General features: G+C 44.8%; 1 protein-coding gene across 4 annotated transcripts in view; it reads right to left on the bottom strand.

The window, feature by feature from the left end:
* RNF220 (ring finger protein 220) overlaps positions 1–15,373 on the bottom strand; it is a 236,285-nt gene that overhangs the window by 21,114 nt on the left and 199,798 nt on the right. For all 4 annotated transcript variants that reach the window (XM_064516113.1, XM_064516112.1, XM_064516114.1 and 1 more), the window contains 4 exons: positions 13,997–14,093; positions 12,853–12,939; positions 11,047–11,102; positions 8,883–8,961 (listed from right to left, as the gene is read on the bottom strand). In XM_064516113.1, coding sequence (XP_064372183.1) covers positions 8,883–8,961; positions 11,047–11,102; positions 12,853–12,939; positions 13,997–14,093 — 319 coding nt within the window. The remainder of the gene's footprint in view (positions 1–8,882; positions 8,962–11,046; positions 11,103–12,852; positions 12,940–13,996; positions 14,094–15,373) is intronic.

Below are 15,373 nucleotides of genomic sequence, written 5' to 3'. Positions count from 1 at the left end.
TAATGCAATGTTCCACATTCTAATTTCCGTGTTCTAAGTTGTGAATTCGGAGCGGGGTGCATGCAAGGGCACACACATGCGAAGCTGGGGCTCTCTGTGTCACGAGCGTCTCTATTTTATACTTGCTTGCACAACTTGTTAATACCGGCATCTGCTTGCCAAATTCAGAGTTTGCTTCTGACTAATTTCATCTTGATGCAAACCAAAAATGTTGTCTCTTTTCTCCCCACAGAAGAATTATTTCTCTTACACTTGCATGCACCGTCACAATACCACTGAGGGGAGCTTACGGCTGCACGAAGGCGTTCTAAGCCGCATTTAGTTGGGACTTGGGTAAAGATTCCCCGAAGAATTTAATGATAGAAGAATTCATTATGCTTTCATATCTCCTCCGCCTCTACAACACAGAACCCAACAATGTCTTTACAGAGCAGGAAGTAAATCCAGGCACTGGCTCTTTCTCTCTCTCTCTTTTTTTGGCCCGTGTTTCATTGGGACACATGTGTCCAGCCCCAATCAAAACAGAGACAGATGGCACTGCTGATCATTCAGAATGGAAGGAGCCTCAGAGTCAGCATGTTTAGATGCATTTGTAGGGCTACACAGTATCCACTGGCCACTGGGACTGATTTAAAAAGGAGGCTAGTGAAAGTCTGAGCTTGCGCCAAAATTTAAATGTGCCATTTGAGCAATTATGGTTCTACATGAAAGCTGGGAGAAAGAATGCATGGGTCATTCTGATTTCGATTTAGAGACTATGCCCTCTGCTCCAAAGAGAAAATAAATGCAATCCTATTGCTTTACTGAAGCAGCTTTGATGATAAAGGAAACCATGCTTTGAAGACTATTTTGCTGCAGCAAGGCTTTGTTGAAGCTGCATTCCTTGAGTTTGAAAATAATTCTCTATACAAAGCTCCTAAATACAAATAACTGTACATCCAATGCATTAATATGTCAGTTCACCTTTCAAACGCATCCTTCATCCCGGTGACCGTAAGTGTATTCCTAACAGATCTGTGAACCTGCATCATGTTTTCTATCTTAATACAAATCAGGGCCACAAAAGGCGGCAAGTGGCAATGGAAAATGCAACTCCCCTCCTCAATAAGGCACACAGGTTAGAGGTTCCAGCCTACTGAGACTTGCTTTGATTCACGAGTAAACATATTTGGATTATGACCAAGCTCCACGAATGGCTAGGGAAGTATATTTCTCTATTGGAAGACCTATGGCAGCTGTAACCCATCATGTTATTGCAGCCTGGAGGTAGCTTGGGATTATTAGTAGCTTCTGTTGGACAATCAGGGCATAAAATTATAAAAAAGAGGAATAGCAAATTCCTAAGACTGAAAGGATCTCAAAGTTGCCCAAGTCTTGCATCCAGCCTCTGTGCACAATGACATGCCTTCTACTCCCATGGCCTGAATCCAAACGGCTGAAATAAACAGGAAATATCTATGCTACTACAGCAGCGCTTGGATTCATTTGCAGCCTTTAAGGGCTTTACCGCATAGGTGATATGCTTTCCAGAACTTCCATTCATGACCACTGATTGGAGGTACACAAGGGCAGCACAACAACATCCTCAGGACAATTTCCTATAACTCCTGCAGCCTGGCCTAGAACTTTTACACTGTTACCATTTCCTTTAATGGGAAAAGAAAGAATCAGAATTAGCATCATTTAAGGTAATCAGGCCTTCAAAAAGAAACATGAGGCCATTTAAAGAGTCTGCTGCACATTAATATCGTATAACCAACTGTGGTCCCAGAGCTTGAAAAGGAAACCAGCAAAGAAAAGGAAGGCAAGGTCATAAGCTGGCTATCTGAGGGAAAAGCAAGAACACTTATGCAACTGAGTGGGAAAGAGCAGCTTTTGGGGACATAAATAGCATCAAAGAGGAAGAAAAGAGAAGTGAATGGAGAAATGGAAGCAGAAGATGAAGTGCACAGAGTGGTGGGGAGTGGGTAAGATTAGGACAAGCATCAATGCTGAAGCAAGGGCAAAAAGTATTTGACATGTTAGACAATGTTTATTACATTAGTTCTATTACATTGCTCTGTAAAGACACTTTTGGGTTCTGTGTTGTAGAGGAGATTTGAAAGCATAATGAATTCTTCTGCCATTAAATTCTTTGGGGAATCTTCACCCAAGTCCCAACTAAATGTGGCTTAGAACGCCTTTGTGCAGTTGTAAGCTCCCCTCAGTGGCTTTGCGATGGCACGTGCCAGTGTAAGAAATAATTACCGCTTCTACAGTTATCCCAGACAGCTTAGTTGAGAAGTAACACAAACTGTTCTTTTTTTTTGTATTACTTCATATTTGCATTTACTAACATAGTCTAAGAAATGCATAAATTACCCAGAGCCATAATTATGATCCTCCTGTTGTCATACAGCAGCTGGCACAGCACAAACACTTATTGAATCCTGCCATAATAGCCAGTAAATGCCAATGAAAGCAGCAGCTCTATTAACACCAGTATGCAGGCAGTGCGCGCAGCCAGGTCTGCCCTTAAGCAGATGCACAAGAGCGACAGCTAACTGACAACAGAAGGGGCACAACATGACCCCTTCGCAGAAGCTTCTGCTCTTCAAAGGAACATCCTCATCCAAATCGGAACACAGCCTACATTAAAAATAATTGTTACTTTTCTCCAGAGCATCTGGGCACCATACAAATGCTTACTAAAAAAAGCAGTCCCTGTCTCTTAATTCTTGCAATACAGGTAAAAGACATGAACAAACATTCAGTCACATCCTCAAAGTATTTTCAGAAAGAACACAGCAGGACATAGAATGCTCCATCAGAGACACTGTTAAACAGAAAAGGAAAATTTTAGGGACAAGTCCTCTCTCTGACAAGCCACTAGCACATCTAAGGGCAGAATCTGTCTGCTAGAAGGCAGCTGTTTGTGTTTTATAAGCTAAAGTTTCTCTTACCTATGGAATAACTCCAATATTTCACAAGGAATCATCATCCATCTAACTGAAGTACCCTCTAACGGACCATCAGCCTCATATCCCCTTTGAAATAGCACAGCTGAGCACTTGCTGGGCCACGATTTATTTTTTACCTTCTAAGACATCTTGCTAACTCTATAGCTCAATAGTGACAGTCGAATTTCACACTGCGATAGCCCCCCATCGATTTTTCACTCCCAGGAAGCAACTCCACAAATTAAAGTTAACAGCATTTCTGAAACCAAAAAAAAAGAAAAAGAAGAAAAAAAGGGGGAAAAAAAGGGCGGGGGCAGAGACATGAAGGGCAAGGATGTCTAAACTGCACTTCCAACATAAGAAAATTGCTTCTTGGGGTTTTGGTGAGTTGTGGGACAGGGAAGCTAGTGCCCCGAAGCCAGCAGCTGATCTCTGAGGAGCAGACACTTCACCTCTGAGACATTACAGGTACAGTAGACAGCAGAGGCCCTCTGCTATAAGAAGATGCCAAATATGTATCTATCAATAACTCCTCCAATGGATAAGATTTAGACCAAATCTCTGGATACAGCTGTGTTAAGCCAAGATACCATCTTTGCCCCAGATGTGAGCTCCTCTGGTTAGTCTGCCCACTGAGCTTCGTTAGCCTGTGATGAACAATGACACTGATGGAATTTCACTTGGCATAGTGGTAATTATGTTTAAGACTACTACTATTGGTACATACAATTTCTACCAAACAGTTAAGTGTGAGCAGAATTAAGAAACTCAGCCCAGCACTTTGCTTTTCACCAATATAATCTAAACACCCAACCTACAGGATGAACTAATGCAAATGTCTCATTTCATAGCTCCCCCCCAAACATTTATATGCGCACCCTTCCAACATAAAACACCAGTATACATTACATGCACATATTACATACTACTGAATTACTGAAAAGAACTAAAACCTCAAAAAATGTGGACACAAGCCCCTAGACGCAAGCAGCACTCAGCCCAGGCACATGGTGTTTTCCCAGCTTGGCCTCAACAAGCCCATGCTTCAATTCAGCCTCCTGGGTCTTGTCTCAAGTTTTCACAGGCAGAGCTGGGACTGGACCCTCCAGCTGCAGATCCTCACCAGCAGCATCATACTCTTGCTTTGCAGAGTGCAAAGAGTTCATTTACAGCTCAGGTTAATTTTTTAATTTTATCTTTGCTATACAATTTTCTTGTCTACCACCAAAGCCTATTAATAGTATAACATGGAGAAGGGCTGGGGAGTGCTTATCCTCTGGTGTGAATTCATAGCAGCTTCTCTCCGTTTCCCTCCAACATACCAACTTAAGCATTCCCTCTCCGTTTTAGGCCTGCGCTAATCCTCTGGCTTAACACCCGTTCTGCTCCAATCTTGACGTGTCTGCCTGGGCGCAGAGTACCCGAGAGCGAGACGCTGCCACCTCACGCACTGCTCTCGCACATTAGACTCTTTGCACAAGGAGACCACCCTAAACTTTGTTTAAATTGTAAGGAATGCTCCTTTGCTTGCTACAGCACCCCTTTGGAGCAGATGCTTTCAGAAAGGCTCTTTTGGAAAAAGGTGAGGTGGGGGGAAGGGGAGGAAAGAAGAGACAAGAAAAATAAAACAAATACAATCACTTTTTGTCTCTAAAACCCTCTTTTTAACCCAACAAGCATCTCATCTGATGAAGCATGATAAGCATGAAGTATTATATAAAGAAGATAATTATAAAGGGATTTAATACTTGGCAGGCTTATACAGCAAGGTTTACAGCAAAGGCAGCGTACTCACTTAACTAGCCTTGCGTCCGCGTTTGCTATTATGCGGGCAGCGCTGCCGGGGCCAAGCAGAATCAGAAACAAGATTTGTTTTAAGAAAAAAAGAACGCAGCCCCCTTCCCACCAAGGATGGCAGCTCCAGTCCCACCTCCTTCCAGTTCTGCTCCATCCCTGATTAATGATGTTGTCTGCCTGATTTATGACCCACCCCAACAGATTAGAGTTTCCCTCTTCAACCTCCCCTCCCTCCATCCCATCTCAGAAGGCACAGCCACACTCTGCTGGAAATATTAGAGAATTATTAAATAAACATTCATACGTCATGTCTCTTCCTATACTGAGCTCATCGTAGTCAACACTCAGCGGCCGGGCCCTGTTTGCTTTCAGGCTGACACCGACCAGCTGGAGTGATTCATGGAGAGGCTGGCTACAATGTTTCGTGTCATATATCATGCTAGCAGCGCTCCCTGCCCCGGCGGAGATAAACTGATCAACCACAACGGGCTGGAATGAATTTATGACAACACAAAATTGAGGAAAACAAATGGGAGGTGACCCAGTGGGCCACTAACCCAGACTCTTTCGCTGGCCTGCAATCTCGTTTGGTGGCAGAAAGCAAAATTGAACATTGGCACTCTGAATTAAGATGCTGGCTTTTAACCCCGGGGAGCCTTGGTTTCAAAATGGCACCAGGCCCCGCGGGCGGCACCGCGGGAGGGAGCCGCGCACGCCAGGGAGGGAGGGAGGGAGGAAGCCGTTCACAGAGAAAGTGCCTGGGTGGCTCGCAGCCGCCCTCTGCACATGGCAGCGCTGGCTCCGCTGCTCGTGGAGGAGTCAGGCCAGATGTCTGAGCAGTCAGGGACTGGCTAATCTCTCCAAGGCCACTGCAAAGCTGCCCCGTGAGTCCAGCCAGGGAAGTGTTTCACCAGCTGAGCTCTGCCCATCTGCTGAGGACCTCAGCCACCACCTCCCATGAGACCTCTCTCTCCCTCCGTGAGCCTTCAGCGTTAAGCATCACACTCCCAGACGCTTCGTGCTGGCACTGACGCACAAGGCTAGAAAAGCTTACCAAAGCCGAGAAACCCTGCAATGCTGCAACAAGAGAGCTGGGACCAAAACCAAGTCCCTCATTACCTGCAGCTGCTATCCGAAGTTCAAACCTAACACAGTTGAGGTCAACAGTGAGAAACCTGCCTGAGATATCAAAGACCTGTCATGGCATGAGGAGCAGGGGAATTGGCGTAACTTCCCTCGTATCCCGTCTAGTCATCCTGCACGAAGGAGGCTCTTCTAGGAAAGTCTGAGTTGAGATCCCATTAACTTTCAAGCAAAGAACTTCAGCTGCATGCCTAAATAAGAATGGTTTGCTGTGTTGTATTAACAAATTAAAAAAAAAAAAAAGTCTCCTTGCCTAGACTTATTTTTGGAAGAAGGGAGGGGGGAAGGAATGCCATTCTTATGAAAGCAGGATCGATACGTGGAATCACTGCTAACTCTATTACCCCTTGTTCTAAATGGACAGCACAGCTGACACAGGTGGTAAACCATGTGCTTCTGAACACTTTTAAAAATGCTAATTAGATGCTACACAGGGTTTAACATGCCAATCAATAACGTTGAGATTTAAAAGCAAAAATTAAAGTTACAAACAATAGAGTAAAGTGATGCTGCCAAAAACTTCCTGCAAACGCCACCCAAAACAAGAAAAATGAAACCAATTTAGCTCCAGATTAAGAAACAGGAACTGGAGATGAATCAATTTAGCCTGTTGGGCTGGGTCACCATATATCATGGCTCAGCAGTGGAGTGGGAAGCAGCCAGACAGTATGAAACCTTCCCTCCCCCTGCTTCTCTGTAGGCTTCTAGCTCTGATCCCTGTTATCAATTAATTTAACAGAACCCCTCTATACAGACAAGCACACAGAGCATTCAGACTCCTTCAATGGCAGGACAGAAACTATTTATCACGCATGTATCTCAAAGGAAAAAAGGGGGGAAAAAAAGCAGTTTGGAATCCTCCACCTGAAACACCATCTTGCCTTCTGAACGTCAGTGAAATAAAGGCCCTTAAATGAAAAGCTCTCCCCGCCACTTTCAAAATCAACATTATTGGAAAGACTCAGCAAGACACTAAGGCTTTTCCTGTAATTTCTATTGGGCTTTGCTGACCTTTTGCACCTTTTGCAGAGCTGAAGCTTTAGCAGGACAAGGTTATTGTGGAGCAAGGCGTGCGCACGCACTCACACACACACACTCCACTTCACAGTGGAGTTAGCATGAGTGTTGTTTGGATAGGATTCTGGGATTCTTCAAAAGGTGCTAGCTAAAGCCTCTTTGATCAGATTATTAAAGCTATGTCAATTTTATCACTTGAGCTCAAGTGTTCTGGAAAATGTCAAATCCTTTCAGCTCCCACAGTTTAAAGATTTTCAATAGGAGTGGATCTGGGAGGGAGGAGGGCTCTTGGGCTGACAGGCAGAAGGCCCAAAGGAAAGCCAAGCAGCGGCTGAAAGAGGCTGACAGATTAGGACAGAAGGGATGTGTGTGTCCTCGAGTCCCTTCCACCAAGACAACGTGCAACGGCTGGCTCACCCTAACGACAAGCCTTCCACATTCATCTGCCAGCTCCCAAACTCAGTGGTCTTTGGCCAAGCTCTGCTCACTGAGAAGCGTCAAACAGCAGAAAATCCTGTTTGAGGTATGCCAGCAGGAAGGCTTGGTATAAAGAAAGTGCCAAGACTACGAGGCAGTGTTAGTTTCCCATGCAGCAGGGAGTTTCCTCAGTTAACACCTGACTGCAAACATAGCTTTGTGAGGCTTTCTGAACTGTTGGAGATCCCAAAACATTCAAGGGATGCAATCCCTGGAGTCAGGATGAGAACAAACTACATTAACAAATAACTTTCTATAAAAACAGCTTAATTTCAATACCAGATTTTTCCCATTCCCAGTTATCAGTAGATCTCACCCACAAAATATAAGCACTGTCTCTGCTTAAATCCCATGCTGTTTCTTTGCTTCCTTCTCATTCAAGCTGTTTTGTTTCTTGCTTGCTGTACAGGCAACATTTATTTCAGGCAATAATCAATCCTCTGAAAAAAAATTAATTAACACAGTCCATGGTAAGAGTAAAAGCCTGTAGTTTTGGGCTTGGATAGGCAAAAGGGCCTAGCAGCTTATGGGAGGTGGCCAAGGAGAGAGGCTGTTACACAGTATGGAAAAAACAGTTGTTTCTATCCTACACTAGGCTGCAGGATATCCCGCTAGCAGAAAGGGAAAGGTAACAAGATAATTAGGAGCACCTGCGCTATCATACAGTCAAACACTGGGACTCGAACTTCTGAATCAACTGGAACAGCTGCAGGAACAACACAGTCAGTACTGTAAGTGACATATTTCTGTTAGTAACCATGCAAAGACGTCATCTGGACTCAGAAAGAAGAGAAATTCTCTCCGTGAGCCTCCCAGCAAGTTATGGGACTGCCAGAATCCCCCTGCCTGGAGAAATGGAGGGTGGAACATGCTGGTACCATGGAAAAGACAGAATAGAGGCAATGTGGGGAACTGCTCTCAAGAGCCAAGACACAATGATGAGGTCACTTCTCCAGTAAAAGGACGATCACATGGATACATTTACAGCTTATGTCTTGCAGGAAGAATCAAGAATTGCAAGTACAGCTCTACGCAGCAATTGTTTTTCTTGGGGTACAGTGGGTCTGAGTCTTCACCTCCTGCCCAGAGTCCTAACTCTAGTCTAGGTTTTTATGCACCCTACAACTTATTTTGAAAAGCTGCAGTACCTAGAATATAGCGAGAAGCATGGATCTATTTATACAGTTTAAAAGAAGGCAATATACAATAGATACGCTGTTCGGAAGCTGCTCTTAACTAGTTGTCACCTATTAACTGTCCACCCAGATATTCAGGGGCAGCGGGAATGCCACACACAACTCCCCACGGGCCCCCTGCGGACACAGCAGCGGCAGGTCAGGACACCATTAGCCCAAAGCTCAGGCTTCACACATGAGCAAAACTTCCCCTCTCAGTGGTGAAAGCTTCAAACATGCCTATCACTCAGAATAGCACTGCTTCCAGGAGCTCCAGATAGGCCACTATGGTCCCTAAAACAAGAAAAAGGAAAGCTATCCAATTTACACTCACTTTTCAATGTCACTGTTCTTGCAGGTCTTCTGCATGGTCTCTTGTTTACTGCTCTCACCATTACTCGTTGAGGGCATTTCTGTTGAGGGAAGAACAGCCAAATTAGTAAAAGAACATTTGAGCATTTAGATGATATACTCTGAGCGAGTTACAGGTGCATAAGCAGAGGACCCTGATGAGTCATCTTCATGTCAATTCTCAAAAAGAGAGAGAAGAGACTGATACTACGTGTCCCTGTCTGGCAGAAAGACCTTCTCTCTGGACAGCACACTTCTACGATTCAGGGCTGAAGATGCAATCCCCAACCTCTCCTTACTTCATACTGACTGAGCATTGCAGATTTGCCAGTTGTTTAAGCTAGGATTTAATTCAGAAAAGTTTGATGCAGCTGCCATGCCAGAGTATACTTCCAGAAAGGTGGGTCTGAAGCAAATCCATCCAGCCCACAGCCTGCTCTCAGGGGACAGGCAGGGAGAAAGCTGCCTGCCAGTACTGATAGGAACAGTCTGCTCATAGCTTTCTTCTCCACCAGCATTCCCATAGCTCTCCCCAACACTGGAGGGGATGCGAGCCCGCAGGAAAGATGACAGTCAGAAATGAGCCAGATGAACTGTCCTGGAAGTCAGTCCCTGGGCTGTAGGTTCAGCACTGCTGCTTTAGGTAAAATACACAAAAGAAAAGAGAGCTCATAGGAAGTGCCCTCAGAGCTGCTTCTTCATCACCTCTGTGGCTGTAGTTACTGAAGCAGAACACACCTACAAGCGAGTGATCCTACATCTTGGAAAATAAGTGTGATCGCCTGTCCCACAGAAGAGAGTGGCTGTGACAGACATCCTATGCTCTTCATTTAATGATCACACCCTTGGCAAAACCGGTTGTACCCAACCCCCCTTCCCACTGGCAAGCAATTATGTTTCATAGGTACTTTCAAGGCTGGAAATCAAATGCCCAAAGCATTACAGTAACAGAACAGGGAACAGAATAATCAGGACAAGGCTCTTCAGGTCGCTGAGCTTCAGTTCCCTTCCTCGGGGAGCTGGAACTGCACTGCCCAGCTCTGGAAATGGATTTGGCATCTACAGCTGGAAAGTGCCAGGTTTTATTATTCTCATATTTCCACAGCGTTGCTGCTTACACTTCCAGTGCTACTGGCATTAAATAAAACAAAGCAGCACTTATACAGGTTTAAAAAATACCAATAAATTCTATGAGCTTTCAAATAATGCAAGCAAAGGTACAATTTCACACCCACTCATTAGCTCTGTAGTCTCCACTACTGGTCACTAGTAGGACTGATCCCAGAGTCTCCATCCTAAATGTGCAGGCTTTAGAGCTATAGGCTTCTCTTGCCATACAGAGGGCAGCAAGGACAAGACCTACATATCAGATTAAGCCGTCTCTAGAATCCCCTTTTAAAGAAGGGAAGATGATAAGAAGCTGACTGGAAAAAAAAAGAACTGGTGCCTACATAGTTCAAACTCTCAGCAGCTAAACAATTCCACCACAGAGTCAAGCTCTGACATGTCCTTCTATGAAACAGCAGTTTGTCTTTCAGTGACAAGACAGCAGGTCATTGCAATCCCTACCTCTTATCCTGTACCAGTTACTGCTCAGCTGCCTTTTCAGTGCAAAACTGCAACCAGTCCTGAAGTTCCCCTCCAGAAACAAGCCGCACTGGTTACCAAAATTACTGGCTGGAGCACAGACATGCTGGGCCAGGCAGTCACCAGTGCTCTTTGAATGCAGATTATTACACAGGTAATGCTGTTCAGGAAACACATATGAGCTCTTGGGCCAAACACTGGACCGGGAGCCAATTGACTAGATGTCTGATCTTGGCACTAGCTTTGTATGCAGCTTAAATCCTCTCTCAGTGCCGCTATCCAATAAAAGGGGAGCATCTTTTTGCACCAACAGGTGCAGAATTCAGTCTGCTGATTTTCTAGGATCTGTCCCAAGTGCCACTGCATACACTTGGCTGCACTGTAAAGGTTCAAAAGGATAGTGCAATTGTGTACATGTCTGTAGATACACATTTGCTGGTACTGCGCAAGTACATTTGCAACTACCATTTTCAACTACCATATTGGCGGTCAGAAGACATGGGATCTCTACCTGCCCTCCTGTAGCACGAGGATGAATAATTTACATGTGTAACACTCACCATCGCTGGCCCATTTAGAAAATTCCGGCGTTATTCGAGTACTGGGTGTGCCACCACTAAAAGAGAAAAGGGCAGAATGCTAAAGGCTGGATATGGAAAACTTCACTGCTTGAAAAAAGCTGGTCCTTCCACCCACCAATCTACACACCATCTCTCTCTCAATATCTCTATCCATCAGTCAAGGCATCAAATGTGAGCAGCTGGCCTGCTGCAGAAGGTGTTTTTGTGCTGTGTCCACCAATATACTCAGAACCTGCTCTTCTAGCTGTGACCCCTACTGAATCACATGGGGCGTGTCATGTTGAGTGAAGGCTTGGGATTCAAACGGTGCCTGCCTGTGACCTAGGGCTCATTTTTGAAGCCATGATTTCAAAAATGAAAGCCTTACTGGTGAACAGAATGTCTGTGTTGCAGTAGTTTCTGCAGAATAACTGCACATCATAGGTCCCATCCTCTAACACTTCCCACTGAAGAACAGCATTGAAGTGCAAAGAACTTATGGCCCTGTCCATTCACTTGCAAGCCACTAACAGAGGCAGTAAGAGAAAGGAATCTTCTGAACAGCCTGGGTACTTGTGACTATGAAACACTTTAGCTCTGTGAGCTAAGAGAGCTACACTCAAATGACAATATAGGCTCATGCTTCAGGCTGTCAGCTAGCCCTGTTGCATTTCTATAGAAGCTTGCCAGAATTTCAAAGTGCTTTACAAGCAACATCATCACTCCTGTTTTAGAAATGGGCAAATGAGTCCAGGACATGTGCAAGGTGCAAGACAGCAGAACAATGTTTTAGTGTGAGAGTCATATAAAGGAACCAGGTCTCCTGGCCTCCAGTCATCTCACCGAGCACTAAGTGTCCATAGCCACTAACAAGGGATGCCTGGATGTCCTCCTGCTACAATCCCACTTTCCTAGCTGTGAAGGCGCTTCAGCATTTTTGAGGCACTGCCTGTGGACTAGCACCGTTAGCAAAGTATCAAATGGATCAATGGTTTGGATCCAGCATGGCAAATCCCACATTTCTATGGAGTGGAACTTAATTTTGAACTAGTGTTTGTGACAGGCTAAGCAGTAAGAAAACTTCATTTCACTGCTCTATCAATCACTTCAACCTTGACCTCACAGGATCACTCAGTCAAAGAGATAGAGGGGTAATTTAAACCCTGCTTTATGCAGGGAAGAGGGCTTGGAAAGCAATCCTAGCTCCTTGTTAAGACTCACTTTATTTGCCTGAAATGCTTCCCCATGTGCCCTGAACATGGGCTGCCTACGTTCTACACTTATGTATGTGGGCAGTGCACACATCCTGCCCAGGTCTGCCCATGCTCTGGAGCTGAATACAGAGGGATTAGTTTGTCTGTCCCTCAGAACATAATGGGATGCAGTGAAGTCATACCTTCGGGCCAGACTCCTAATTTGAGCAAGATTCAACTCTGATATGAGCAAGATTCAGATGTCATTGCATTATATGTGTTTTTATTAAGAGGCCACATTTCATCAGGAAACATGGTAAAGCATAAGGCCCTTGTGCAGCACAATTTCTCCCTGGCCAGAACACAGTTTCTGTCCAGCACTGTTCTGGGAGAAAACAACACTGGCTGGCCACTGGGGTGGTCACGGTGAAGGAGAATGTGCAGGGAGGCTTTTACACGGAGGCTGCAGTAGTAAAAATTCAGCCCTGTTACACACTGCTTGTTGGTAAGTCTTCCTTGTTGTGACTCTTGCACTTAAAAAGGAGCAGACATTTTCCACAAATTCAGATTCCGCAAGTATAACAAAAGCAAATTATAAAGGCACAGCACTTACTTTAAAACAGCACCACGGAGCGCTTCCCTCTCTTTGGCTTCACCTGGCTCTTCCCCAGTGCAAGGGATAACGTCTGCCTCGGTGTACCTGAGCACAAGGGGGTTAAGGAACATACAGCCTTGCTGCAGACAGTGGGCAGGCACTCTCCTTCTGAGGTGGTTGGGTACAGGGCAAATTCATTCCAACTGGGCACAGCTCAAAAGAAGAGGGGCTGGTATCCATGGAGGGACACGCTTTTAAATTCTGGATCAAAATTTTGTTCTAGGTTGAAGGACACAGACAGGTCCTTAGATAGCTGTTAGAAGAGAAACAATTCCTCAGCCTCTGCAAGGTAATTTGCACACCACCACTATTTCTATTTGAGCTACAGAGATCTTATACCAGCAAAGGACTGGGGCTTTGGTCTGAAAGGCTGGTACAGATTTCAATAAAATCCCATTCTAGAGCTATACATTCTTCCACATCACAGCTGATGAGTCTATGTCTGCCTTAATACCCTTGCAGAATTTCCTCCCGAGCGGCTGCACAGCTGCTGTGGGGCAGAGAAAGTCTGCCCACAGCTCTCCTAGAGCTGTGTACATATGGTCTAGCTCTCGGACAGAGGAACTCCAGGAAACTGCGTTTTATGATAGTTCTGCCCATGCTCTGTCTAATGAAAGGAACAAAAATGCAGCCTCACAGTAACAGTGGCAGATGAGCAGTGCTTGAAACTCTGCACAAAACCTCTGAAAATAAAGGGGTCAGAAAACTGCATGTCAAGTGGAACAGAGACTAAATTCTTACCAATGAAGCAGGAAAAAACTGTCTATGTGGAGGAAAGCATGGGTGGAGACATCACTGGTAATGAGCACGGCTTATGAATTACTCAGTAGAGAAACACTAACTTTATCTCATGCAACATCTCCTACACCTTTCACCACCTGGGTCTGAAGTAGTGTTGCGTGAACAGAAGGATCCCAAAGGGAATAACTGAGAACCCCTCCAAGGTTCACATAACAAGGTGACTGAGGAAGGTGCTGCCATTTCCAGTAGGGCTGGACACAGACCAGCCAGCATTACCCCGTGCTGTGCTCTATCAGAGCTAGCTGAAGCAGTAGATGCACCTCTAGGTTCCCTCTCAGCAACAGCCTTTCAAAAACGATACTGTGGTTTCCCGTATTCAAGTGTGTCGTCCCCATCCACATCCAGGTCAGCATCACTGTCTGGATTCTCCTTGCCGCTGCACATGATAAACCCAGAACCTGGAGGAAATAAAACATGTGGATGAACATTTGAATTGGAGACCAAGCGAAGGAGATCTCCTGAGGACAATGGGGCAGCACCAGTCTGCAGGGTGTCCTTTATTTGTAACAGACTAACAAAAGGTACCAGCTCCAAAGACTGCATAAGGATTAGTTTCCAAAGACTGCACAGAAAATGCTCACAGAAATGCTCCACCTTCCTGGATTTTATGTTCTAAAATGCCCCATAACACTGAAAATGAAACTTTCCTGTCCTCTTCCTCTCCACACAAGTTATTTGAAAGTGGAAGGTGCTAGAAGTGTCTCTCAAAGACAGAAAAAAGTAAAGCAAAACAGAGAAGACAACGATTGTGATTTTTCATAGAAGTGGGTAACACAAAAATCCCACTACTAGCATATAAGAGAAGGCCACAGGAATATTCTGAATTAGCCCTACATGCAGAGTGTGAGCACAGACTAAAACACAGTTAAACAATGATGCATTTTTGGAATGCATTATAGCTTAGCTTTTTCAATATAAAACATTTAAGAAAAATAAGCCTGTTTCCAGGAAATCACCAATAGCCACAGTTATTAATAGCCCCTTACAAGCACTTCTTATGTGAGCAAATTCCAGTGCAAGTCAGCAAGAGTCCTGCACCTCTAACAAGTGTCAGTCAGGTACAAACCCAGTCCCAACTCCAGCAGGAAGCAAGAGCACATGGTTGCACTCAAGACTGACCTGTTTAAGAATTGCTGCTTTCTAGCAATACATACATTTATTTTGGTCCTCGAGCATTTTGTTAACTGTTTTATTGCTAATTACAACCAGGCTTCCTTTAACCCAGTCTGTGTGCAAATACCTAGTAAAATGAACCTCCACTTGGCATTTACTGCCTAATATTTATTAATAGAAGGGAAACTAAGACATACATTTATTCTTTATGTGAGCTAGCACTGGACATACTCTCTCAGTGAGGTTAGAAATGAATCCAAGATCTCTCAAGTCCCAGGGTGGTGCAAGGTCCCCACTCACATTCAGTTCTGCAGCAGATCTAAGCTGCCTAGGGACATAACCTATGCAGATATCAATTTGCTCACTCTGGCTGACTCCAGTAGGCATCTTCACTTAGCATCCCACTGTCCAGACAGTAGATATGGACACCTGGCTCACAACAGAGAGTATCTGCTGGAGCACGAAAGACCCAGCACATCCAGATGGCTGGTGACCTAACTGTGTGCTTGGCAGACCAGGGAGCACATCCTACCTGCAAGCACACAAAGAGTAAGGCAGAGATAGA

Source organism: Dromaius novaehollandiae, chromosome 8 (assembly GCF_036370855.1).
Source record: "Dromaius novaehollandiae isolate bDroNov1 chromosome 8, bDroNov1.hap1, whole genome shotgun sequence".
Lineage (NCBI taxonomy): Eukaryota > Metazoa > Chordata > Aves > Casuariiformes > Dromaiidae > Dromaius > Dromaius novaehollandiae.
This window is presented reverse-complemented; position numbering and strand designations above follow the sequence as displayed.